Raw genomic sequence first — 24,845 nt, 5'->3', positions numbered from 1 at the left:
CCCTGCTCCATTCCTTCCCCTCTCCCACTCCCTTATCCCCATTACCCCACTCCCTCTTAATGCACAAGGCATTAACATATGCTCCAGGTTACTTTTTTGGTATAAAATTCTGTATTTAGTCAGCAGAATAATCTTTTCTGCACAATTATAGTAACTTAGGTCAAGTGTAGTTTTATATAGTGGTAGGTCTGAATCCATTTTCTTTAACTGTGTTGTTGTTGTAGGAATTTGCTCGCCCTGATACATCGAATGATAGAGTTTGTTGTACGTGAAGGGCCAATGTTTGAAGCTATGATTATGAACAGAGAAATCAACAATCCTATGTTCAGGTGTGCATTTTCTTTTATTGTGGAATAATTTACATATAACATAAGATTTATCATTTTTACATGTGCGGTTCAGTGGCGTTAAGGAGATTCACCTTGATGTGTAGCCATGACCACTGTCTATCTCCAGAACTTTTCTCATCTTTCATAACTGAAACTGTGTACCCCTTAAAGAATAACTCCACATTCCCTTGGTCCCCCAGCCTCTGGCAACCACCATTCCACTTTCTGTCTTTTTGAATTTGATTACTTTAGGTACCTCATATAAGTGAAATCATACAGTATTTGTACTTTTGAGATTGGCTTATTTTATTTAGCGTAATGTCTTCAAGGTTCATCCATGTTGGTAGCATGTTTCAGAATTTCCTTACCTTTTAAAGCTGAATAATATTCCATTGCATGTGTATATACTACATTTCGTTTATCCTCAGTTGTGCAATTTAAAAATATTTTTAATTTGTTTTTTGGAATTAAAAATATTTCTAAGAATAAAGTTCTAAAAGTATGGGGTTATTTTTGCAGTGGATGAGAAGCAGTTTTAATAGTTAGACTAAAATGTGCTTGGGTCAACTTTCCATCTGATTTTGATATAGTTAATTAGGTAGCATTGTTTTTAGCATTCTCTAGGAGGAAAATACTTTTCGTTATGCTTTTCAATGAGAGAGTGTTTCATAAGTAAGATATAATAGAACAAATGAAGTTTATGGGAAATTGCTTATCTTCTGAATAGCTATGGTATCTAAGATATTCATTTAACACTCTTACTTAAGTCGTTTAAAAGCCACTGCTGTTAAAATTATATCTTGAGAGAATCTCTCCATTGCCAGACACGGTATCTGACAAATAAGTGTTCAATAAAATTGATTATAAGACTCAGCAAGATGCATACAAACCTTCTGAGTGTCAATGTCAGTCACAAAGCCAGTCTGGCGCTGAGGTGAGGAACGGGATAGATGGCAGATGGCAGTGGGTGAGGATTTCTCTTCAGGGGTCTTTGCTTTGGTTTTATTTAGAATTAAATAGGTAAATAATATTTCTCATTTGTTTATATTTACTTGAAGAGAGTTCTTCATTAAAGAATAGGAGTTTAATTTTTTAAATTTGTTTTGTTTTAGATTCTTATTTGAAAACCAGACACCAGCCCATGTTTACTATAGGTGGAAGCTTTATTCTATTTTGCAGGCAAGTAGAATCAATTACTTTGTTATTTTGACTCTTAAGGTATTAGACCTTTCTAATAACATTCTGGACATGTTTATTAGGGAGATTCTCCAACTAAATGGAGGACGGAAGATTTTCGTATGTTCAAAAATGGATCTTTTTGGAGGCCACCACCATTAAATCCATACTTGCATGGGATGTCAGAAGAGCAAGAAACAGAAGCTTTTGTAGAGGAGCCTAGTAAAAAGGGAGCACTTAAGGAAGAGTAAGAGTTTTTCCTTTTATTTTTTCAGAATAGTTGCTTTAATTAATGGTCTTACTAAGATGTTAACCCTAAAATGAAATAGTTTTTTTTACTTGTGAGTGTTTAAAATAGTAACAGTCTCATCATATGCTTTGTAATTTTAAATGTCTTGGCAAGTATAAGGGTGTGTCCTTATAAGTGTGTGACCTTGACCTCTTCTTGTTGATAAAAGTTAGTGATGATCTCGTAAGTGGTGATCTCTTAAGTCTCTAGCAGTGGAATACTTCAGATTCTTACAGAAATTACCTTAGGGCCCTTAGAATTCTTGCCTCTCTGAATGCAACATAAAGAGAGGAAAGATTATTGTTTGACTTAGTGAGGTCAGATGGTTGCCAAGTCTTTGCACAGAGTTTGCAGGGGGTGGCCACCATGGAAGCATATGTTGTTATTAGTGCTCAGTCAGTACTGGTACAGTGCTATTAGCCTGGCTTAAGAAGGGGAAATAAATTTAACTATTAAATGTTCAGAGGAAGTTCTGTATACCTCATGGAAAAAATTGACTAAAAGAATTTTTAGCATATAGGATTATGTACTTGAGTGTATATTTTATAAATCTTAATACTAGATGCATTGATGCATTGTTTGTGAGAGCATTTGCTAATGGAGAACTGTAGTGTTTGAGAGTATATTTGCTTCTGAAGATGTATGTTCGTCATTACTTTCCAGTCCTGATCCTTTGCAGAAGTGCTAAAGTAACAGATGGACTGCCTTCAAAGGAGTGTAAAGAACACAACAGTTCTTTTTCAGTGTAATGGGAAAATAGGACTGGGACACGCTCAAAGATTCTTGAAAAAAATGCCTGTAATTTTAAATTTACTTAATTTGTAAACTAAAAATCACTGGAATCATTTATTAGTTCCTGGAAAAGTATTCTTCCCTGTATAAGTTCTTCAAAAAAAAGTGTAACATATTTGGGGAACTTAACATGAATCAGACTTAATACAGTTTAGTCTTCAGAATTTTATCTTAGTGGTTTTAAAGAAATTAGTTTGTGAACAGAAACTGTAATGACATTTGAAATTTGTGTCTATAAATATTTATAAGTTAAAAAAATTTATATTTAGACAGAGGGACAAATTAGAAGAAATCCTGCGGGGTTTAACTCCAAGGAAAAATGATATTGGAGATGCAATGGTTTTCTGTCTTAATAATGCTGAAGCTGCTGAAGAAATAGTGGATTGCATTACTGAGTCATTGTCCATCCTAAAGACACCCCTTCCCAAAAAGGTATGGAAATGATTTCGCTTTATGGAACATTTAATTAAGTAAAAGCGAGATACTAGTTGACTTCTCTTTGGATTGAAATTGGTTTCCTTTTTGCATGAAGAACTTGACTGAAGAAATCTTTCCCATGCAGTCTTGTTTTCCTTCTGGCTGGAAAACTTGTATGTTAATTGACATAGAAGTTATCAGCAGGTTGAAATGTAAATAAGTTACAAATTATATCCCTGCCAAAGTCATAGTTGTGGTGAAGCTGAATTTCTTGTAACTTTGCTAATCAGTTGTGGTTATTAAATTATAGCTAAACATTAGCCTTCTGCCACTAAGTCCAAAAAAATTACAATATGGAATTTTTTCTAGGTACATTATTTGCTGTTGGTTTTTAATCTGTTTTGTGTCATCTTTTGGTATTCTAGATTGCCAGATTGTATTTGGTTTCTGATGTTTTGTACAACTCTTCAGCCAAAGTTGCCAATGCTTCATATTATAGAAAATTGTAAGTATAATGATCTAAGCTGATATTCCTGAAATAAAATATTTAAGGGTAAGGAGTTTAGAAAAGAGGATTGTTTTGTTCATTAACAATTTCAATAATAAATAATTTAAACTTCTTCATAGTTTGTAGAATTTTCTAAAAAATTGGATTGTATTCATTGAACTAAACCACTTTAAGCTAAATTATCAGTTTTTTAAAAAGTTTTTGTATCAGTTTCTTGATTATTAATAATAGGACAAATAGGAAGAGTTAAAAAGTAACTATTTTTATTGCATATTTTGCCACTTGTATAATAAATAAGCTGAAACAATAGAAATAATGGGAAACATAAAGGCAGAGATCCAAGACAGAGCAGAGGATTAACTATTTATAGAATCTGTTCTCGTCTGATCATCATTGTATTGGTTGTAATTCATTGTTAATGTTTTCTTAGGCAGTAGGAAGTTATTTTGCTATACTGTAATTAGTATATAACTCTGTCAGTTTTCCAGAGTTCCTTCTTGGTGTTTATTTTATGAATAGGGAAGCTTAGGAAATTTGGAGATTTGGGTCCTAATGTTAGCTCTGCTATTAGTTTTTTTGCCTTGGACAAGTCACTTAACTTTTCTGTTTCCTGTTTTATAAAATAAAGATGTCGCACTAGATGGCTCAAAGTATCCTAGATGTAAAGTTCCTTGCCAGTCAAGGAAACTAATTCTTAAGGCTCGTAGGGATTTTGCAGGAGAAAAATTCAGAATAATAGGAGTTAAAGCAGTTCAGTTATAGTTTTAGAGTTTAAGCACCTAATTCTTGATTTTTAAAGAATTACTAGATTGATTTATAAATTTTTTTAAGTCTGGGAGGGGTTTTCATTGGCTAGCATGCTGAAGTGGATAGAGATTTTTAAACAAATTCTATTGTAAAGAATATATTATTTGGATTTCAGTTTTGAAACCAAGTTATGTCAGATATTTTCAGACCTCAATGCTACCTATCGTACAATTCAAGGCCATTTACAGTCTGAAAACTTTAAGGTAGGTTTATTGTTTCATTCTTTTTGCCCTAGTGTTTTAAATGGAGGGTGGGGGCATGTCCGAAATTTTAAAATATATTATCTAGTGTTATTTTGTCCGATGTTTGTTTTAGTTTTAAGTGTTTTATTTTAATATTTTAAATATTAATCTTCTCTTTTCACAAAACACGTTCAGAAAATTAGTTGTTTTGTAATGGTATGTATAATTTGGCTGGATTAGGAACATACATTTTAGTTATTCATATTTACAAAGCATATTGACTTACTGATTTTGTATAACCTCTAAAGATGTAGATCAATATTAAGAAAAGCCAAACAAGATACCTTACTTGTAATTGAATAAATAGATATACTTTCATGGGGAGAGGACTTTTATTAAGGAAATTTTTTAGTTTGAAAAGATGCCTAATGACCCCATCATTTAGGGGATTCAAACAAACAACTCCATTTAAAAATTTTTTTGACTTTAAATTTTGACCATAAGTCAGAGCTTATAGAAAAGTTTAGGGATGAGACAGAGAGAATTGTTAGCCAGAATCAGGACATACTTCTTTGAATCATAAAGGAATTTGGGTCAAAACTTGGTTACCTTGATATCTCACAGCTTTCATAAGTTTCTAAGCTAGTCTTTCCCAGAATGTGGCCTCAGGTGTACCTCTAGTGGTATGGGACGTGGCGCTTAGGTGGTCAAGAGTGAACAGTTACTGTTTCTTTTCATTATATTTAATTTTTTTTCCTTTTGATTAGAAGATGACATTGATTTTTAAAAAGCGTTTTAATGATAGTTATTCTCTTTAAATTTTAAAAAGAATCTCGGGTTAAAGGAAAATTCAGCAAATTGAGATGGTCATTTTCATGAGGTGAAGTTTGAGACGTACCGCCCTAGATAATAATTCGTTGTCTTTTTCCTATTTATTTAGCAACGGGTAATGACCTGCTTCAGAGCATGGGAAGACTGGGCAATTTATCCAGAACCATTTTTGATCAAACTGCAAAATATTTTCTTAGGACTTGTAAATATTATCGAAGAAAAGGAAACAGAGGTAGGCACTCAGTGTGTTTGTCTGATTATTTTTAAATTTATTTCTGGGGGTGCTGTGGAAGTGTGATATGTTACAGATGTGGATAACATTTCTTTGTGAAAAACACCTACTGTTTATCACCAAATAGTGAATTTTTTCTTTTGCTGGAATTACTGGAGCCCAGGATTTGAAATCATGTATAACAGGAATTCTCTGTTTTGTGTTCTTCTGTGAAAATTGGTGACTGGCTTTTTATTTGATGACATGAAAAGATTTATATTACTAGAAAAAAGCAAGTAATAGAGCAATATATATAGCATGATTTCATTTTGTTAAACTACAGATAGCTATATGAGTTAAATATGTACATGAAAAGATGTACCATAGTGGTAGCAGGTTCTATCACCATTCTGTTACTTTTTACCTCCTCAGTAGTTCTTGAATCCTTCACCTTCATTTCTGCCATCCTAATCCAGCTATCATATTTTCTTTCTTTTTTTTTTTGTGAGGAGGACTAGCCCTGAGCTAACATCTGATGCCAATCCTCCCCTTTTTTCTTGAGGAAGACGGGCCCTGGGTTAACATCGGTGCCCATCCTCCTCTACTTTATATAGGACGCCACCACAGCATGGCTTAGCAAGTGGTGCGTCGGTGCGCGCCCGGGACCCGAACCTGCGAACCCTGGGCCACCACAGCAGAGTGCATGCACTTAACTGCTGCGCCACCGGTCCGGCCCCCAGATATCATATTTTCACTTTCTCTCCTACAAGATCCTCCTAAGTGGCCTCCCTTTTCCAACCACATGGTCCTTGTTTCAGTTTCTTAAATGTACAATGTTTCCTCCTACCATAGACCATTATACATATTGTTCCTCTTTCTGGAAGTCTGCTCTTTACCTGAGATCCCTCAGGTCTCAGTTTAAGCATAACTTCATTGAGTCTTTTCAGACCTCTTTAGGTGAAACCTACTTATTATACACTTGAATAGTGCAATATACCTCTTTGTTGTAGTGGTCATCATAGTTGCAGTTATGTGTATACTGTTGTGATTATCTGATTGCTTGGTTCCTTTTCCCATCCCACTTCTCCTTGCCCCACCCCCGCTACCAAAACAAAAATTCTACTAAGCTCTGTGACAGGAGGGACCCAAGGGACCAAGCTCATTTCTGCTCATTATTGTATCCTCAGTGCCTCACGTGGTACCTGGCATCAATAAGCACTTGGTAAATATTTGATAAATAATGCACAAATGATTGCTTCTTTCAGACTGGTTGATAAATTATATTCTTATGTCCTCACATTGTACCTGGGAATGTGAGTATCCAGCTGGTTGGCTTATACTGGATTGCAGATTAATCTTGTAGCAATGTGACTTTAGCAATATTACGATAGTATGTATGTTTCCGTAGGATGTACCTGATGACCTCGATGGTGCCCCTATTGAGGAAGAGCTTGATGGTGCACCTCTAGAAGATGTGGATGGAATTCCTATTGATGCTGCTCCCATTGATGATCTCGATGGAGTCCCTATAAAGAGTCTTGATGATGATCTTGATGGAGTGCCTTGTAAGTTCAAATTTCAGACTGATTAAATCTAGCCAATAAGTCTGATTCCAGAACCCTTTAATTTCCATACATGCTGATATGGAAAAAGGTATAATGTCTGATAAAGCTGTCAGTCATTAACTGTTTTCTGACTTTTCAAACTTCATATACCTAGTTATACATTTACAAAAAAGGTTTTCTTTCTGGTCACACCTCTTTGTTGGGAGAGTCAGCCTCTTATAATATTAACAAGTTTCTCATTTTGTCTTAATTGGCAGGAAACTATAGGCAAAATCTTGTGCTCAATTGTATTCATAATTCCAGGTGCCTGGTTTTATCAGTTCTGTTTTTATTATTAGTTTTCCTAACTTAGAGGTTTAGTTTTCCTGCCTGCCTAAAATCATTTTTGGAAGTAGGAACTGTACACAATGTTCAGTACATTTGAGTTATATATTAAAATATTGAGTAATATATGAATTCTATAGTTTAACAATAAGCAAACATATTAAAGATTTTTTTACTTAACTTTTCCATTTGCTTGAAATAATAATAACCTAAATCTTCTGAGTTGATATAGGTTCTATTTAAAAATTGGACCACAGGTGCAGGGGATTGGATTAGTCATAATCCTTGTTTTTGACACTAGCATTATTAGTCCATATGTGGCCTTATTTTATTTTACTTTTTAATAATATAGTGAATACCCATGAACTCTTTAAGGTCATCCCTAGTAGTCAGGGTTAATGACTCATCTTTCTTCAATAGTGGATGCGACTGAGGACTCAAAGAAGAATGAACCTATATTTAAAGTTGCCCCATCAAAATGGGAAGCTGTAGATGAATCTGAGTTGGAAGCACAGGGTGAGTAAAAATAAAATAAATATTAAGCTTTAAAAAATTGAGTACTTAAAATTAATCACTGGTTGTGTGTGTGTGTGTGTGTTTTCCTTTTATATTTTATATATGTTTCCACCTAAGACCCAGTGTTTTATTTTATATCTAGTGGCTAAGTTTTCATTTTGGTTGCTGTTATAATTTTCTGAGGTCCTTCAGTGTGGATGCTTTGAGAGGAATCAGAGAAGTCACTAAAAACCTTTTGGGTTAAGGCATTTCAGTAGAAAATGTAGAAGGGAAGCTATACCTATTTGGAAATCTACTTAGAGATCAGTTTTAGAGAAACCAATCTTTGACCCTCCCAGAATGCTTGACTTATTAGATGCAATTTAGACCTGCCTTTCATACTTAGTTGGACATGTATCCTAGTGCTTATAATCTGTAATTGTTAACATTTGTAGGCACTAATGAAATAAATCCTACCATCCTGCACAGAAATAAGGATGACAACATTGTTTGTCACTTCATGAATTTGAATAAAGTTGTAGTGTAGGTATGAGGAAGAAAATAGATTTAGCACATAGAAATGGCTATTCAGAGAACAGATAAACATAGATAACTTCTGTAATATAAAATTTCAGTTCTAATTAAGCTGGGCTTCTACTATGCTACTGCAAAAATGCTAATTTACCTTATGAAATTACATCCTTTTTTCCTTCCATTCAGCTGTAACAACTTCTAAATGGGAGTTATTTGACCAGCATGAAGAATCAGAAGAAGAAGAAAATCAAAAGTAAGAATCTAAGTTTCAGATATACTCAGTTTCTTATTGCATATATGCTCCCTTTTTCATTGAGAGATATGCTTGAAATAATAGTGAAGAGGAAAACTTCACTCAAAAAAACTTGAGGATCATTTTTAGTTCTCCATTGTTTTTCCAGTGAGTAAAGAGCTTTTGATTTCTGGTCTTGATGCATCTGGTTTCACTTTGCTTTTGATTTTATTTTTCTACATTAGGTTACACATTCTCTCTTTGTAGTTACTAAATGGTCACCTGTATTTATTTCAAATCTTTGTCATCAAATATTGTTTTGGCTCCACAAAAAGTTATTTTTATAATGTGAATGGGAAGGTTATGCTCCTTTTCTTTTGGGTGGTACGTTCCTAAGAAAAATATTGCATTATGTCCATTCTGTTATGTTATTTAAATGTAAATACCTCAGAAGAACTAAGAGTAATAAAAGGAAAAAAACCTTTCCTTTAATGTGTAGAGAAATTATAATTTTGAATTTTGCTCATTGGTAATTACCCCAAAATTGTTTTTGCGTTTGATACTTAATGTGATTATAGGAATTCCTGCCCCCAAATTCTCCTGCAAGTTTATGTTGGTAGTTTTTAGGTAGCACTTGACACCTTTTTAAATCATTGCAAAGGAAGTTAATTTTTTAAGTAGGAAAAGAGATGACATCAAGAACACAAAGCAGAGGTTTCTGTTTTTTAAAAAAATCTTTGTTCTTTTATTGTTCTCAAATGGAAGAGTGAACAAAGGGAAAGTCCCTTGTGTCCCAGCACAACTTGGGCATTTGTATGGTTTCAGTAAGTGGGTATTAGTAGCATTTAGATTGTTAAGGAAATGTGATTGATCAGCATTTGTGAAAACAATTTGATGTGAGGAGGAAAACTTGGCAACAGTGATGTCTTTCCAGAAACGTTGGTGTGATCAGAACAAGTCAGCAATGATTATGACAAAATACGGATGTGGTTTGCTGATGGAAATACCTGTCCGAGGCTGTTTAGGAGTACAGGCATTGGGAGCAGTCTAGTTTGCTTTAAAAACAGTGGCTCCTTTAACCTCTTTTATGTCTACAATCCCATGACTAATAACATCTCTTGCCATTGTAGAATCACTGCTTTAAAAGAATTGTTTGTACTCAGAAAATAATTATTTAATTTAGGGGAAAAGAAGAGTAGAAAAGCCATTACAGAACTCAAATATTGTTGAGTTGGTTTTGTTTCTAAAGGTATTAACTTTTTTTTTGCATCAGTTTGATAATTGTGTTAATGTTTGGAATGTGAATGTAGAATAATCATACAGATAGAGTGAAGCATGGATCCCTGGGAATATAATTTATATTTTTTATTTTTCTTAAGAACTCCAAATAAATCACGATAACCCAAAAATAACATTATGAAAGTACAAAGCAAGGAAAAAAATACTTTTTCACATATAGTACAACTTTCTCGTCCTTGAAATTTTCTTGTACCTCACTACTACTCTCTGATGGCTGAATACAAAATAACTTTTTACTAAGGAACTGCTTTTTGAAGCTAGTAATTATTGTATTTGTGGCAGAAATGTGATTTAAAAAATATAGCGCTGCTAATGCTTTGCAGAAAACTTAGAAATAGTAATTTAGTTTCATTTGTGATGAATTCTGTATGGGTTTAGAGTCTTGAATTTCCATTTCTTTAAAAGAAGAACAAGATGAAGCTGTGATGAGATCTGAACCTAGAACTGGTAACTTAAGAGCTCAAGTCAGAAACAATTAGAACAGACTACTCAGGCCTTGCAAAATTAAAATAGCAGTTGTGAAATATATATATAGTTTAAATTATCAAAGTATAGTGCAGCTTATTTAAAAAGTCTTAAGTATGGATAATGTTTAGTGCCTGGCCATCTAGATTGTTTCTCTATATATATAAAAACATGCATATCTATTTTAGACATAAATTATATAATACTGTACGTATTATTTTATGACCCATGCTTTTCACTCAAGTGTCATGGGTATTATTCCATGTTAATCCATATATTTATGTGCTCTGAATTCATCTGTGGTTGAAAACAAGCCTTCAGATAAGTGTACAAGGATGTTTACGAAGGAATATTTGAAATGGCAAAAAAAAAACTTTTTGAAAAAATTGTAAATAGGCTGAAATTGGTTAATTTCCATTGCATAGGTACTACAATTTAGTTAACTGTGCTGCATCCTTATTGATTGACCCTTTCCAGAATAATCCTTCAATAAATATCTGTATTTACACCTTCACACACAGATAGTTTAATCATTTAAAAGCATTAAAAAAAAAAGTGCATCTGAAACTCTTGTAAAAATTTTATGCACTTGGGGACTGGCCCAGTGGCATAGTGGTAAAGTTTGCGCTCTCCACTTCAGTGGCCTGGGGTTCGCAGTTTCAGATCCCGGGCTCGGACCTCCACACCGCTCATCAAGCCATGCTGTGGAGGTGTCCCATATACAAAATAAAGGAAGATGGGCACACATGTTAGCTCAGGGCTAATCTTCCTCAGCAAAAAGAGGAGGATTGACAATGAATGTTAGCTCAGAGCCAGTCTTCCTCACACACACACAAAAAATTTATGCACCGTAAAACAAGAAATTCTTGTGTTTTAAAAAGTTAACTAAAAACTGCATTTAGGAAGTTTCTGACAAATTAACAAGAAATATTAAATTAAAGTTTTATTTCAGAAAAAAATATAGTCTTTTTATGGTTGGTTTTAATTTTTTTCTTTCTTACCTAAGTATTGTATTGAGTTGTATTTAAATGTGGTACTAATGATTTGTGGGGCTTTGAGAGTATAGAGTTTGTAAAGCATTTTAGTAATGTTCTGGAGAGGACCTTTGGATGGGAAATTAAAAAACTGGTAGCGTGGTCTTCTCTTAGTACCATGTTGTTTCTGATTCTGAATTGCCAGTACTTTGTTTTTATTTAACTTGCTTAAATTTTTCTCCTTCGATGTGTGAGTCTAATTATCAGACTGTGTGTCCTTGCCCATGGTAGTCACTTATTTTTTCCTTTTCTTCTTATCTGACATAGAACCAGTACAACTTTCAGAATCAACTATGACAGGAGTACTAATGTGTGCTAATATTTAAGATATATACATTGTTTTATTCCTAGAGTTACGTGCTAATCAGATAAAGTCTCCATGCTGTGTTGTTTCATAGTAACTCTGTGTGACTCAAACCCATGTGTTTTCGAGTTTATAGGCTTTGCTGAAGAAAGGGTAAACATTTGGCTTTTTAGGTGTTGAGCTTCGTGAAGTCGTTGTGAACTGTGAAGTTTGCAGAAATCTTTGCTTGTTCGTTTCATTTAACTGTTGCAAGGAAAGTTTGTTGCAGGTTGAAAGACACACAGATAACATAAACAGAATTTTTAAAATTATGATTGTATTGAAGCTCACACTTTTTCTGTGAAGGAAACAAGAATTTTATAAAATTGTCTATATTATTGGATCAGATATTTTGTAAAAAAATGTTTTAGTGATGAATTGTCCTTTTAGGTTTTGTTAATGTTGTTTAAGCTCTAAGGCAGTGAAAAACAAAAAAGCCAGACTGTAAAATCTAACATACTTTTTTTGGTGCCTTGACATTCAGTATGTATTCTGCTTATTTCCAAAGTCAAGAAGAAGAAAGTGAAGATGAAGAAGATACTCAAAGTTCCAAATCTGAAGAACATCATTTGTACTCTAATCCAATCAAAGAAGAGATGAGTGAGTCCAAGTTCTCTAAGTACTCTGAAATGAGTGAGGAAAAACGAGCTAAACTTCGTGAAATTGAGGTTAGTATTGTGGTGGAGTTTAAACAGCACTTCACTGGCCCACTTTCATTTTTTCCACTGAACTGGGCACCCCATTGGCATCATACTTTTGGTATATACTGTTCCCTCTCTGCCTAGAACTTGCATACCAGCTGACTTCCTTCAGGCCTTTTAGTTCAAGCATCCTTTCTCTCCCAGTATCCTTTTCTTACTCTTCTGGATTTGCTTATTTCTCCCTCTTTACCTCTGTTGTGATTTTACACGTATCATGGTGTGTGTATTACGTTTTTTTCTTGCTTGCTTGTTTAATGTCTGTATTCCCCATTAGACTGTGATTTCCATGAGGGGAAAGGAGCATATCTGTTGTGTGTTCATCATCATATCTCCAGTGTCTGGCACATAGGGGATCCTCTGAAGATTCTGATTCTAATGAATAGATTGTATCTGCATTATGAAAATTATTACATTTTGAGTGTACATAGATGTAACAAGGAAAAGTGACATTTTCTGGCATGTTCAAATTATGTGTACATTTTATTACAGTAGGCTTGTTTTATGTGTCTGTACCCTTTAGTGGTGGGGAGAGAGTAGACATTAAGTGGGGCTTAACAACAAGGAGGAGAAACACTTATGAAAGAGTCCAAACTATCTGAAGCAGACTTTTCCCTTTTTCTATCCCTTCTCCTTTTTTAATGCTTCCTTTTATTACCGAAGGTATTCAGACATTTCAGAGGGGGAAGGGTTTTGTAATGGGAGCCTTCCTCGTTCCTTGCCCCAAGATAATGAAACGTTCCCAGTAAGTGTTAGCAGTAAGTGTAGCAGTCAGTCCAGAATCTCAAAAGTGTACGTGAGAGTGAATTTTAATACTCTGTCCTTTCATTAACAGTATTTTGAATGCCTGCTGTGTGTCAGTGCTATTCCTTTTACTAACTTATAATATCTACCTCATTAGTTACCCTATTTCCACTTCTCCACCTGTTCACTGTTGGGCTGATACAAGTTGTTGCCCAACTCTTTCTCAGATATCACCTAGCCAGAAAGTTAACAGAGAAAGCATTTTGTTTTAACCTTATACGGAGTCAGTATGGTGTCAGTTATAAGTGGAGAGGAGGGATTTTTAGAGTTAATAAGTTGATTCATTTTTCCTGGGATGTATGCCTATACATTCTTTATAAAATTTTTAGGGGAATAAGATGATGTGTGTCAATGAATGCAATCACCTGTGGATTTTTTTCAAGCTGCACATGCCCCTTCTTAACTCTCAGAACTCCTCCCAGCCTTACTCAACTCTGCCTTACTGACCTGATGGAACTATTGGACTAGAAACAAAGACTGAGTTGAATAAAAATGTATTTTCTTGATAATTGGAGTTATCCCCTTATAAATGTCAAAACAGACTGTTAATTCATTCTTTTTTTGGGGGGGGTGAGGAAGATTGGCCCTGAGCCAACATCTCTGCCAGTCTTCCTCTACTTTGTATGTGGGACACCTCCACAGCACGGCCAGATGAGCAGTGTGTAGGTCCATGCCTGGGATCCAAACCCACGAACCTTGGGCTGCCGAAGCGGAGCATGCAAACCTAACCACTACGCCACCAGGCTAGCCCCTTATTGATCGTTTTTAAATGTTCTGTTTCCTTATTGACTTAAAGAGAAGAAAACCACAGAATTTAGCTTTTTATGAATTTGGATGGTTTTTATGAACATAATTATTTCCACACTGTATAGTGTATGTGTGATATGCATGTGTGCACACAGGCACACACCTTATATACACACGTTTCCATGCTTGATGTGCTCTTTGATAAACTGTCCTCTCCTTCCTTTGTTAGACACTCAGTGATTGTTTCTCCTGCTCTCATAGCGCCTACCTCCCACAATTTGCTTACCTTTTTGGAATTTGGACTGTGAACCAAATCCTAATTTTAAAATGCTGATCTTGGCTTCATTTTAGAATTATCTAATTCTTCTCCCGTGTTTACTCTGAGGTTTAGTCATGTGGAATAAAGGTCCACAAGTGGTGGCAAATTTGGACTAGAGCGAGCTTTATTCCTGTGCTCTTTCTTCTCTGCCCCTAAATTTGAATGTCAGTTTCTGAATATGGAATCCAGTGAGTACCCTTTTATAGGAGAATCCTTAAATAAAGAATAAAGGTCTAGGGGGCTGGCCCGGTGGCGCAGCAGTTGGGTGTGCATGCTCCGCTTCGGTGGCCCGGGGTTCGTGGGTTTGTATCCTGGGTGCACACCGGTGCACTGCTTGTCAAGCCATGCTGTGGCGGCATCCCATATAGGGTAGAGGAGGATGGGCATGGATGTTGGCCCAGGGCCAATCTTCCTCAGCCAAAAAAAAGGAGAATTGGCATCAGGTGTTAGTTCAGGGCTGATCTTCCTCACAAAAAAAAAAAGTTCTAATTAATTTTATTATATACTATATTATATAAGGTATGTATTATAACTATATAGAGTAGTTTTTCTAAATTTTAAAAGCTCTTCTCTTCCCCAAGTGTGGCCTAATAAAGATGTCTATAGCTGGACATTTTTTAGCATGGGATTACTAAAAACCAAAGGATTCATGTTATGAAATATTGACATTCTGTACAAAGTACTTAGAAAATATGCAGCCTTGTGATACTGCAGTGTTGACTGGAAGCGAGTTCTTAATCTTGCACATACGACATAGAGCAGTGCCTAGGCTGGAGTTGTCTTCTCCTATTCTGCTGTTATCCTCATTTCTACCAACAAGGGTTGGAGGAGTGGAACATTATGTGGGGAGCCAAGTGGAGGGTCTTCTTCTATGTTGTTGGAGAAGAAAGATCCCTTTTCTGTCCTGATCGCTGAGGAAGGAGTGAATAGTTGAGTGGGAAGGTGATACTTGCCACTGTCGTAGGGCAACAGTGGCATAGATGGCTAATAAGCCATTGTATGGGCTGTTCTCTTTTGAATTGGGATCCTTTGTCACCTGTGTTTTAGGTGCCCTGGACTTGTGTTTGCACCTTAGTTAGGCCATATCAGCAGGAACTATAACTAGGGATTTTATAATGATTTTTACAAAGGTTCTCTAGGAATGCCTTTCCCCAAAGTAACATTCAAGTCTGTTGTTTGACTCTTAAATGCTTTACTCAAACTGATTTACGACAAATACATTCTATAGAACAGAGTCACTATAGTCGTGGGAGGCTTCACATGGTGGTGAACTCAGACATTTACATTTTTCCCCCCTCTTTCCTCTCTTACCCTTACATCTTACTGCCTTTTAAAATGTAATCCTTAAAATAAGAAAAAAATGCAAAGATGGTTTAAGGATTTTGAAAGAAGAGAACCTCAAAGCTCTGATTATAAATGACCCTGATTTTAGAAGTGGAATTAGGGAGAAAAAGGGCAAAAATCAGAGAACTTTTTAGAAATGTTCATGAAATCAAAAATAGTGAAACTACCACTTTGAATGGAAAAAAAAGTTTTTGTAGCTTGTTTCCATTCTATTGGAAAGCCTCATTTGTAGTGAAGGGGAAAAAAGCCTAAAACAAATGAGGTCTTATTTTTTAAATGTTAATAAAATATTATAGTAGCATTTAGTCCATTTAAAGAACACATCAATGCTGAATAAAACAGGGTAAGATGTTTGCATCTACAATAATTCCATTAGACAAGAGTGTGTCCACCCCTCTCTTCGAGTGAAACAAGATTGGACAGGTTTGGGACTGTAGCCTGGTGGTACCATCCAGGATCCATGTGCTTTTCACCTTATTTGTCCTTCCTTAGTTCAGTAAGGAGGTATATATAATCAGTCAGCAATCTCGTGGTAAACTATGAGTGGTCTACATTCTTTTACAAACAATGCTGTAGTGAATATTATTGTACAAATAGTTTTGTGCTTATATATGGGTAAATTACAAGAAATGGAATTTGAAGTTCTTCTGATCTTTTTTTATCAGTATATATACTCTTACTGTCTTAAAAAGTACCTTCCAAATATGATTTAACCTTTTCTTGATGTCCAGTAATTGCACCTTACTGGAAATAGAGTGAAACCTTCAAACTATGCAGCTCTGTTTCATCCTACATGAGCTGTAACCAGAATGGTGTTTTTTTTTTTTTTTTTAATTGTTGTTTATCTTCATATGTTCTGCTGGCTATCATATCTTGCTGGAAGTATGCTTGCCTTTAGCAACATTGCCTTTCTAATTTGGGGAACCAGGTACCAAATTCATTATCATTGTGTTGAGATAATAAGTAGATTCTTAAGGGCCTATGAATCACGGTCATCTCATATGTCTGTGCAGAGAGCATGTGGGCCCACCCCTGATCACTTGAGTTTTGCATAGTTGGGCTTGTCTGACAAGTGGCCTTCAGATAAGGGAGTTTTATGTTGATATTATATTTTGACTGAGTCCTAATCAGTTACTATTTTGCTGTATTGATTTTTTTCCTTTTTACACACTTAAAGAAAAGAATTTTTTAAAAAAGGAGCAAAGCAGTGCTTGAGAAGCTGTAGTGATGAAAAGATTTATTTTAAAAATGTCTTATTTCACAGCTCAAAGTTATGAAGTTTCAGGATGAATTGGAATCTGGAAAAAGACCTAAAAAACCAGGCCAGAGTTTTCAAGAGCAAGTAGAACATTACAGAGATAAACTTCTTCAACGAGTAAGGAATACGTATACTCGATAATGTGCATTTTCCAAAGTTACTTGTTTGACTGCCTGGGATATTGGTATATTGGTATACTTAAGGAAAAGTATATTTCAAATTATATCCTGTGATGTATAAATGCTGATACTGGTAGACAATTAGGAACATTTGAAATTTGATGTTTTACCATTATTTCAACTTGGAGAAAGGTCTTAGGGCAACAGTACACTCTTTTATTCTGGATACTACCTGTGGACTAGAAAACCCTGCTAAGAGCATGCTTTCAAAACTGGAAGACCCTCTCGGAAGAGTTACATTTGTGACAGTGAGACACCAAGAACCCTGCGAAGTGGCACAGAGACAAAGATGGAGTTAGAGATTGGGAAGTTCATTTAGGGCTCCTTTTCCATTATTTCCAAGGAAGGACAGCAAGTGGTAGAATACCTTGTGAATTCTAAGCTTTTGAGGGACCTTATATTTTTGTACATAAAAAAAATAGGGATATATAGAGAAGTTAAGAATAAGGAGGCTCATATGGTAATTGTTGAAAGAACCCAGGAATTTTATTGGGACTGCTATTAATTTTTACCTGTATCTTGACTGTCATTACAAAAAAGATTACATAGAAAGAGAAATAGGACAAAGCTAGAGAGGAGGTTACAAACCCTATGAAGCTATTAATAGTGTAGAACTGGTGATGGGAGCAACAGTATGGTAAAGCATCTTTGGTGTTGCATTGACCTGTGGTCTCCTAGTGCCACTCTCTGCTGGACACTCCTAGGCAAGTCACTGAAGCCTCCCTTTTCTCTGTGAGATTGGGCTGATTGTCCCAATTTTGCAGGATTTTGAGTTAGGTAATAGCTATTACTCTTTATTATTGAATTAAAATATTTAAAATATTTTAAGTATTTTAACTGTAGTGTGATTCCTGTAAAATTATCAATCAGGAAAATACATCCCACAGATCACCAGAGGGAGTCAGTTTCTTCAGCATCACTTTTTAAATTTGTACTCTATATGTTGTATTTGGAAAAAAGATAAGTGAGATTTTTGAAAAGATACTATGTATCTGTGCCCCCATGGGTCCCTTTGGAGGCGGTGGCAGGTGTATGATCTGCATGAAAGACTACACCTTGAGATGCTCACTGGTCCTGATAGTCGTAATACATGTATTACTGTTTTAGTCTCCTTGCATTCCGTGATTGTAATTGGAGAGAAGGATGTGTTTGAAGGTATATACCAGGGGTCTGCAGACTGTGGCCATCACCTCATTTTTTAAAATAAACTTATTGAAACACAGCCATGCCCTTTCAGTTAGTATTATCTATGGTGGCTTTTGGACTACCATGGCAGAGTTGAATACTTGTGACAGAGACTGTATGTGGCCCACAAAGCAGAAAAATATTTTTATGTGGCTCTTTATAGAAAACATTTGCCAGCATCTGGTATAGGCTTTTTATCAGCTCTCAGGTAGCTTTCTTGTTGCATATAAATCATAGAGAAATTAAATTCCTGTTAGCGAAGAGCTAAGTTGGCTTTGTGGGTTCATTGTGTGTAGCCGCTCCTTTAATTATATTATCCACAGAAATTATAATTTCAAGTGAGAACTGACCATTGTTAGCAGCTGGGGATAAGCAACTAAGTTATTTTTCTGGTTTATATAATTGTATAGTCATGTAATCAGTTTGTACTTTTATAAATTAGGATTTAAAATTTCCAATACAATGGTACTTGTTTCTCACTAATGAGATTTTCTGATGGACGATTATCATGAATAGCTATTTCTCCTTTTCATCCTATTGCTTTGGTAAGAGCTCTCTTTTGATTAAATCAACTTGCTGTACAATTAGAATTGCTGCTGACTATTTTATTGTAGTCTGAGATGGAAAGATCAGTATATTGTTAGCTTTTTCCAGTTTTTTTTTAGTAGAGGGACAGTGGGTAGTAGTTAAGAGCCCTGGCTCTAGAACTTGTGCTCAAATCCTGACTTGCCCATTCTGTGTGGTCGTGGGCATGGTGCCTAACCTTTCTGAATCTCATTTTTCATCTGTAGATTGAAGATAATAGTACTGTTCTTAGGGATGTTTTGAAGGATTACATGAAATGGTATATGGAAAGTTGTTTAATAATTGCTTGGCCTGTGGTAAGCACTCAGTAAATGTTTAGCTGCTGTCACTGGTATCATTACTATTATCCAGTTAAAAGTGGAAGAAATGACTAGTTTTTCTGGAAAAGTAGGTATTTTAAAAAAATGGCATTATACCTTTAGTAGTGATTTAAAAGTAGTTAAATAGAAGAGAAAATATTGTTACATAAATGAGATTAACCGAGATAGATATTTTTTTAACGACTAAATATTATTTCTTTAAAAAAAAAAAAAACAGGAGAAAGAGAAAGAATTAGAAAGAGAACGAGAAAGAGATAAGAAGGATAAAGAAAAATTGGAATCTCGATCCAAAGACAAGAAGGAAAAAGATGAGTGTACTCCAACAAGGAAAGAAAGGTATAATATTTCTCATTTAATTCCTAATAAACTGGTTTCAAGATTTGGAACGATGTTTCATTTTGTAATATTTTCATCACTGATGCCAACAAACTGAAGAGGTATTTTTTTATGATAAACATGTTTGACTCCTGCCTGCAGGAGTCAGAATTAGCTGAGAAATGGGGCATTTAATTGGCACTTGGCTTAGTTAACTGAGACGTCATCCCTTTACATGGTTCATATGGTACCTTAGCCTTATTTCAGTGCAAGAATTCAGTTACCGTATTAGGTATCAAACCTAAGGCTTAAATAACTAAACAGCTAGCTAGATCTTCCTTGTTGCCTCTAATTTAAACATTTCTTCTTTGCTGAGGCTGCTACCTGTAAACCTGAGTCTCCCGATCCGGTCTCAGGACATTGTGTACATAGGCAATAGGGACTTTATCCTCACTTAGTCTTCATTCTAATCAAAATCATTTCTCTTTTAGTTTTTATTTCTTACTTTAAACAGTTCCTAAATCTATGATTTAGTAGAGAAAATTGCTTCAGTTAATGGAACTGAGATTTTCCTAATAAAAACCAAGTGAGTGTAAATAAATTCTGGCTTAGTCACTCTACAGATAGTTTCAAGTAACATAGTTATACTAATTGGTTAAATAATAAATCTATCACTTTTTTGTCTTTTATTATTATTTTGATATAATTTAAGATTTAGAAAAGTTGCAAGAATAGTATAAAGAATTCCCAGATATCCTTCACCCACATTCCCCAAATGTTAAAATATTTCTACTTTTGCTATATTTTCTTATTCCCCTTTACCCCCCCAACCATTTAAGAGTAACTTGCCAACATGATGCCCCATTTTCTTATATAACCACAAAACCAGTTTCAAAATCGGGAAGTTAATATTAAAAATACACTATTATCAGAGACTTTAATGAAATTTTGTCCATTGTCCCAGTAATCTCTCTTACGAGCAAAAGAAAATCCGATTTAGTTGAATTCAGTTTTTGTCTCAATCAGCCTATCTTTAAGCTTATTTATTCTTGGTAAGAAGGGCTTCGAATGTTGTTGGAAAAAAGGTTAGTGAAAATAAAGTTAGTGTAAACTGGTAGGAATTATAGCTAATTTAGTAGAAGGAAAATGAATACCTGATCCATTGCTCACTTACGGAATGTTTTGGGGGCTTTGTTCCATAGGAAAAGGCGACACAGTACATCCCCTAGCCCATCTCGCAGTAGCAGTGGTAGACGAGTGAAATCCCCATCACCAAAATCGGAGCGATCAGAGCGTTCAGAAAGATCTCATAAAGAGAGCTCACGATCCAGGTCATCTCACAAAGATTCTCCTAGAGATGTTAGCAAAAAGGCCAAAAGGTAAATGCAAGTCATTTTTTGTAATATTTCAAATGCCAATTTCCTTATCATTCTACCAGCTTTTGAAAATAATTTTGTTGGCAGCCATTTTTTAAAGGATTTGGAAAACCAAAGAGATATACTTTCATTTTAGACTATTCCTTCCCACCTCCCCACCCCAGTTTCCTCATGACTAAGCACAAGAAGCCTTCCAACAAGTAAACACCAGCAAAGAATTTTAAACATCATATCCAGTATTTCCTATGGAATAGGGGTAGCTGCTTTACTTTTCATTCTGTTCTTTAGTTTCCACAGACTATTCTTTGATTTTTTCCAGGCTAAAAGAAAAATACATTCCTCCCCCACATCAGTGTTATTAGTAAGTTCTTGGGTAGGGACTTGTGAAAATAAATATCATAAATACCATTTCTTCAGTGTTATATAGTTTTTCCCTTGTAGTTCCAGAAAAGTGGTTCAGAAATGTTTTATTTATCTGGTATTATACAGAGAAATTTTCCTGAGAGCTAAAACTGCTTTATATCCTAAACTTTATTATTGTAACCATTTTTAGTAAAATCTTTATGAAATGGATAACTTTCTCCTTTTCTAAATGACACTTGCATGTACAGTCAAGCGCTGCATGACGATGTTTTGGTCAATGACGAACAACATATACGACAGTGGTATAAGATTAGTAACATATAGCCTAGGTGTGTTGTAGGCTGTACCATCTGGGTTTGTGTAAGTACCGTAGGGAAAGAAGAAGTTTTCCTGTACCTTTCTGGGTTCTTCTGGCTGGTCTAAGAATTAACTTGACATGAGACAGATAGAAAAACAAACAAAAGTTTACGTATATGCATGGGAGAAACCCAGGAAAACTGAGTAACTCGCCAAAATGGTGAAAGCCCCCACCTTAACTGCCATCCTCAGCTAAAGACATAAGAAGATGTTGAGGGTGGGGAGAGTCAGGGACTTCAAAGGAAAGGAAGGCAATTCACAGGTAGGTGAAAAGGAGCAAACGTTTTGAAAACAAGTGTTTTTTTGGCTACACAGAAACAGAAGAACACAGAGGGGAGTCCAACCAACGGGCTTTTCTAGGTTCCTCCCTGCCCACCACCTAGTTCATGTTATGCTGGTGATAGTTGGTGATAGTTCCCTTCCTGAGGCAGGTTTATTTATCTGAATTGTTTTAGGCAGTTAAGGGGGAGGTAACAAGAACTTTCTGAGTCTTTTGTTTCTTAAGAATAATCAGCCTAAAATAAACCTCATTTTTTTTTAAATAATTTTTTATTTATTTATTTTTCCCCCAAAGCCCCAGTAGATAGTTGTATGTCATAGCTGCACATCCTTCTAGTTGCTGTATGTGGGACGCGGCCTCAGCATGGCCAGAGAAGCGGTGCGTCGGTGCGCGCCCGGGATCCAAACCCGGGCCGCCAGTAGGGGAGCGCACACACTTAACTGCTAAGCCACAGTTCAGGCCCCTAAAATAACTCTCATGTTAAAGAGACACATTTTGGGGTGGCAAATTTTGTTCCCCTTAACTGCGCTCTATGATGTTTGCGTAGTGATAAATTGTTTGGTGACACATTTCTCAGAACATATCCCTGTCGTTAAGCAATGCATGACTGTATATGTCCATATATAACGTGTGTATTTGTTTCAGTAATCTTCATGAACATCACTTAACGAAATTATGCCATCTTAAATGATTCTCTTGAATGATATTGCAATCGTTGGTACTTTTTCCCTCAAGAAGATAGGCTGCAAAGCTGCTGTGTTTTTAAAGTTTCGTGAAAGATCTTAGATGCCATTTTGAACTTTATCTTGTAGATTTACAGATTCAAACTTTGGGGTATATCAATAACCTGGGGAGCTTGTTAAAAATGCAGATTCCTAGGGGCCGGACCAGTGGCGCAAGTGGTTAAGTGTGCACGCTCCGCTGCGGCGGCCTGGGGTTCGCCGGTTCGGATCCCAGGCATGCACTGGCACACCGCTTGGCATGCCGTGCTGTGGTGGCATCCCATATAAAGTGGAGGAAGATGGGCATGGATGTTAGCCCAGGGCCAGTCTTCCTCAGCAAAAAAAAAGAGGAGGATTGGCAGATGTCAGCACAGTGCTGATCTTCCTCACAAAATAAATAAATAAACAAACAAAAATGCAAATTCCCAGTCCCTAACCTCAAGATTTTGATTCAGTAGAGCAGTGGTAGGGCTCACGAATCTGTCTTTTTTAAGCAAGCACACCACCGATGATCACTGATGCGGTGCCTAGGAAGTACAAAATCCATGTGTACAGTAGGCAAAGTATAAATTTGGCAAGTTTACGACCTTTGGTATTTCAGTGACTTTCACTGTGCTTTGTTAAAGATCATTTTAGATAATTTAAGGATAGTGTTGATCACATCAGTACTTTGATAAATTGTTTTTGTTTGTTTCCTCAGATCACCCTCTGGTTCAAGGACACCTAAAAGATCTAGGCGATCACGGTCTAGATCCCCTAAAAAATCAGGGAAGAAATCCAGATCCCAGTCCCGATCTCCACACAGGTCTCATAAAAAGTCAAAGAAAAACAAACACTGACATAAGTTTTTAAGATGTTAACACTTATTGGAAATGCGATTTTGTTTTGTGCCTGAACGGTCTGTTTTTTTTTAAAAAAAGAAAAAATCAAATGAAAGAGCATTCCTGGGGTTTTTGTTTATTTGTTTGTGAATGCATGTGTAAACTCATGAGTAATGGCATCTGTAGACCTGTCATTGTTTTATATTGTATAAATTACTTTCTTTGTGGCTGTTTCTCAAGATGAAATTTTTATTGTGCTAATGAATTTCATCAGAAATGTGTATAATGGATCTGCTGGCAGTAGTGGTATTTTGTTTTAGGATGTTGTGACTTAGCAAAAATAATACAGATGTCTTCCCCTCTTTTGTAGCTTTGACAATTTGAATTAGATTTCAAATAAAATCTGAACAGAAAACTGTAATGTTGTTTTTTTGCCCTATTGATGACATCAAGTCCCTTAAAGTCCTACTAAGTGAGTTTAGCAGTTCTGTTGTGTTTCTTATACCTAACGCACTTTAGAAGCTCCCTCGTTCAAGTAGCTAAAGCTTTATATTTACTAAGATGACTATCAAAATGAAGGGACCTGAGACTCCTGTTTGGTAGCTTTGCCAACCAGTTTCTTTGATAAGGTTCTCTTGGGTAATGCTAGTACACAGAGATCACAAGACTGGTGAATGTGGCATGGTCTTTTGTTAATGGAATGCCTGGCTAAAATATTTTTTATTTTTTTGGAGAAGCAATATGTTTTCGATATACTCAACCTGTGTCCTGAGCAATTACTTGTTTTTAGGGAAAAATTAAATTTCTATATTTTGATTTCATTTTCTATCATGATAGAAGTTTATTTAGAAAAGAAGTTTCCTAACAAGAGTTGGCCATAGAATTGTTTGTGTGGTGGTTGCCTGTTTATAGCCCTCTCTAGGCCACCTCAAACACTGGGATCAGTAGATTTCTACAGGGTTCTGTTTAAAGCACCTTAGTGTTTTGTTTTTTTTTTTAAAAGAATTTAGTTTTAGGTTTAGCTTTAAGTAAAATTTAAAAATAAAATAGTTTTTGGAAAGCTTAACATCCAATGGTTTGTAAATTTAAGGTGCAAAAGGTTGATTTAAACATTTGCAGAGGTGAAATCTGTTATACAATGGGAGTAAAATTGCTGCAGTATGAGGAAGAAATAAGAAAATTTGTGTGATGTTGATCATAATATTGCTATAAATATAATGTAATAAAAGGTTATGTAGACTTGAACTGACACTACTACTATTTGTGAATCTTGCTTTCAGTTTTTCATTTATACACTTTATAAAGTGGTTTGATAGGTTTTTTTCCCTCAATAGAGACA

The 24,845-nt window shown here is 35.4% G+C and overlaps 1 protein-coding gene across 4 annotated transcripts in view; it reads left to right on the top strand.

Annotated features, from left to right (window-relative positions):
* U2SURP (U2 snRNP associated SURP domain containing) overlaps positions 1-23,927 on the top strand; it is a 48,375-nt gene extending 24,448 nt beyond the window's left edge. For 3 of the 4 annotated variants that reach the window (XM_058551490.1, XM_058551482.1, XM_058551507.1), the window contains 15 exons: positions 225-329; positions 1,442-1,508; positions 1,589-1,752; positions 2,856-3,018; positions 3,429-3,508; positions 4,434-4,521; positions 5,441-5,563; positions 6,951-7,107; positions 7,852-7,947; positions 8,647-8,713; positions 12,342-12,501; positions 17,010-17,120; positions 19,490-19,608; positions 20,790-20,966; positions 23,386-23,927. In XM_058551490.1, the coding sequence (XP_058407473.1) occupies positions 225-329; positions 1,442-1,508; positions 1,589-1,752; positions 2,856-3,018; positions 3,429-3,508; positions 4,434-4,521; positions 5,441-5,563; positions 6,951-7,107; positions 7,852-7,947; positions 8,647-8,713; positions 12,342-12,501; positions 17,010-17,120; positions 19,490-19,608; positions 20,790-20,966; positions 23,386-23,524 (1,816 nt within the window). In that variant the 3' untranslated portion in view covers positions 23,525-23,927. The remainder of the gene's footprint in view (positions 1-224; positions 330-1,441; positions 1,509-1,588; positions 1,753-2,855; positions 3,019-3,428; positions 3,509-4,433; positions 4,522-5,440; positions 5,564-6,950; positions 7,108-7,851; positions 7,948-8,646; positions 8,714-12,341; positions 12,502-17,009; positions 17,121-19,489; positions 19,609-20,789; positions 20,967-23,385) is intronic. The other variant, XM_058551499.1, reaches the window with a different exon arrangement.
* The last annotated feature ends 918 nt before the right edge of the window (positions 23,928-24,845 follow it).

Source organism: Diceros bicornis, chromosome 2 (genome assembly GCF_020826845.1).
Source record: "Diceros bicornis minor isolate mBicDic1 chromosome 2, mDicBic1.mat.cur, whole genome shotgun sequence".
Lineage (NCBI taxonomy): Eukaryota > Metazoa > Chordata > Mammalia > Perissodactyla > Rhinocerotidae > Diceros > Diceros bicornis.
Note: the sequence above shows the minus strand (reverse complement) of the source record. Positions and strands in the feature narration are given on the sequence as shown.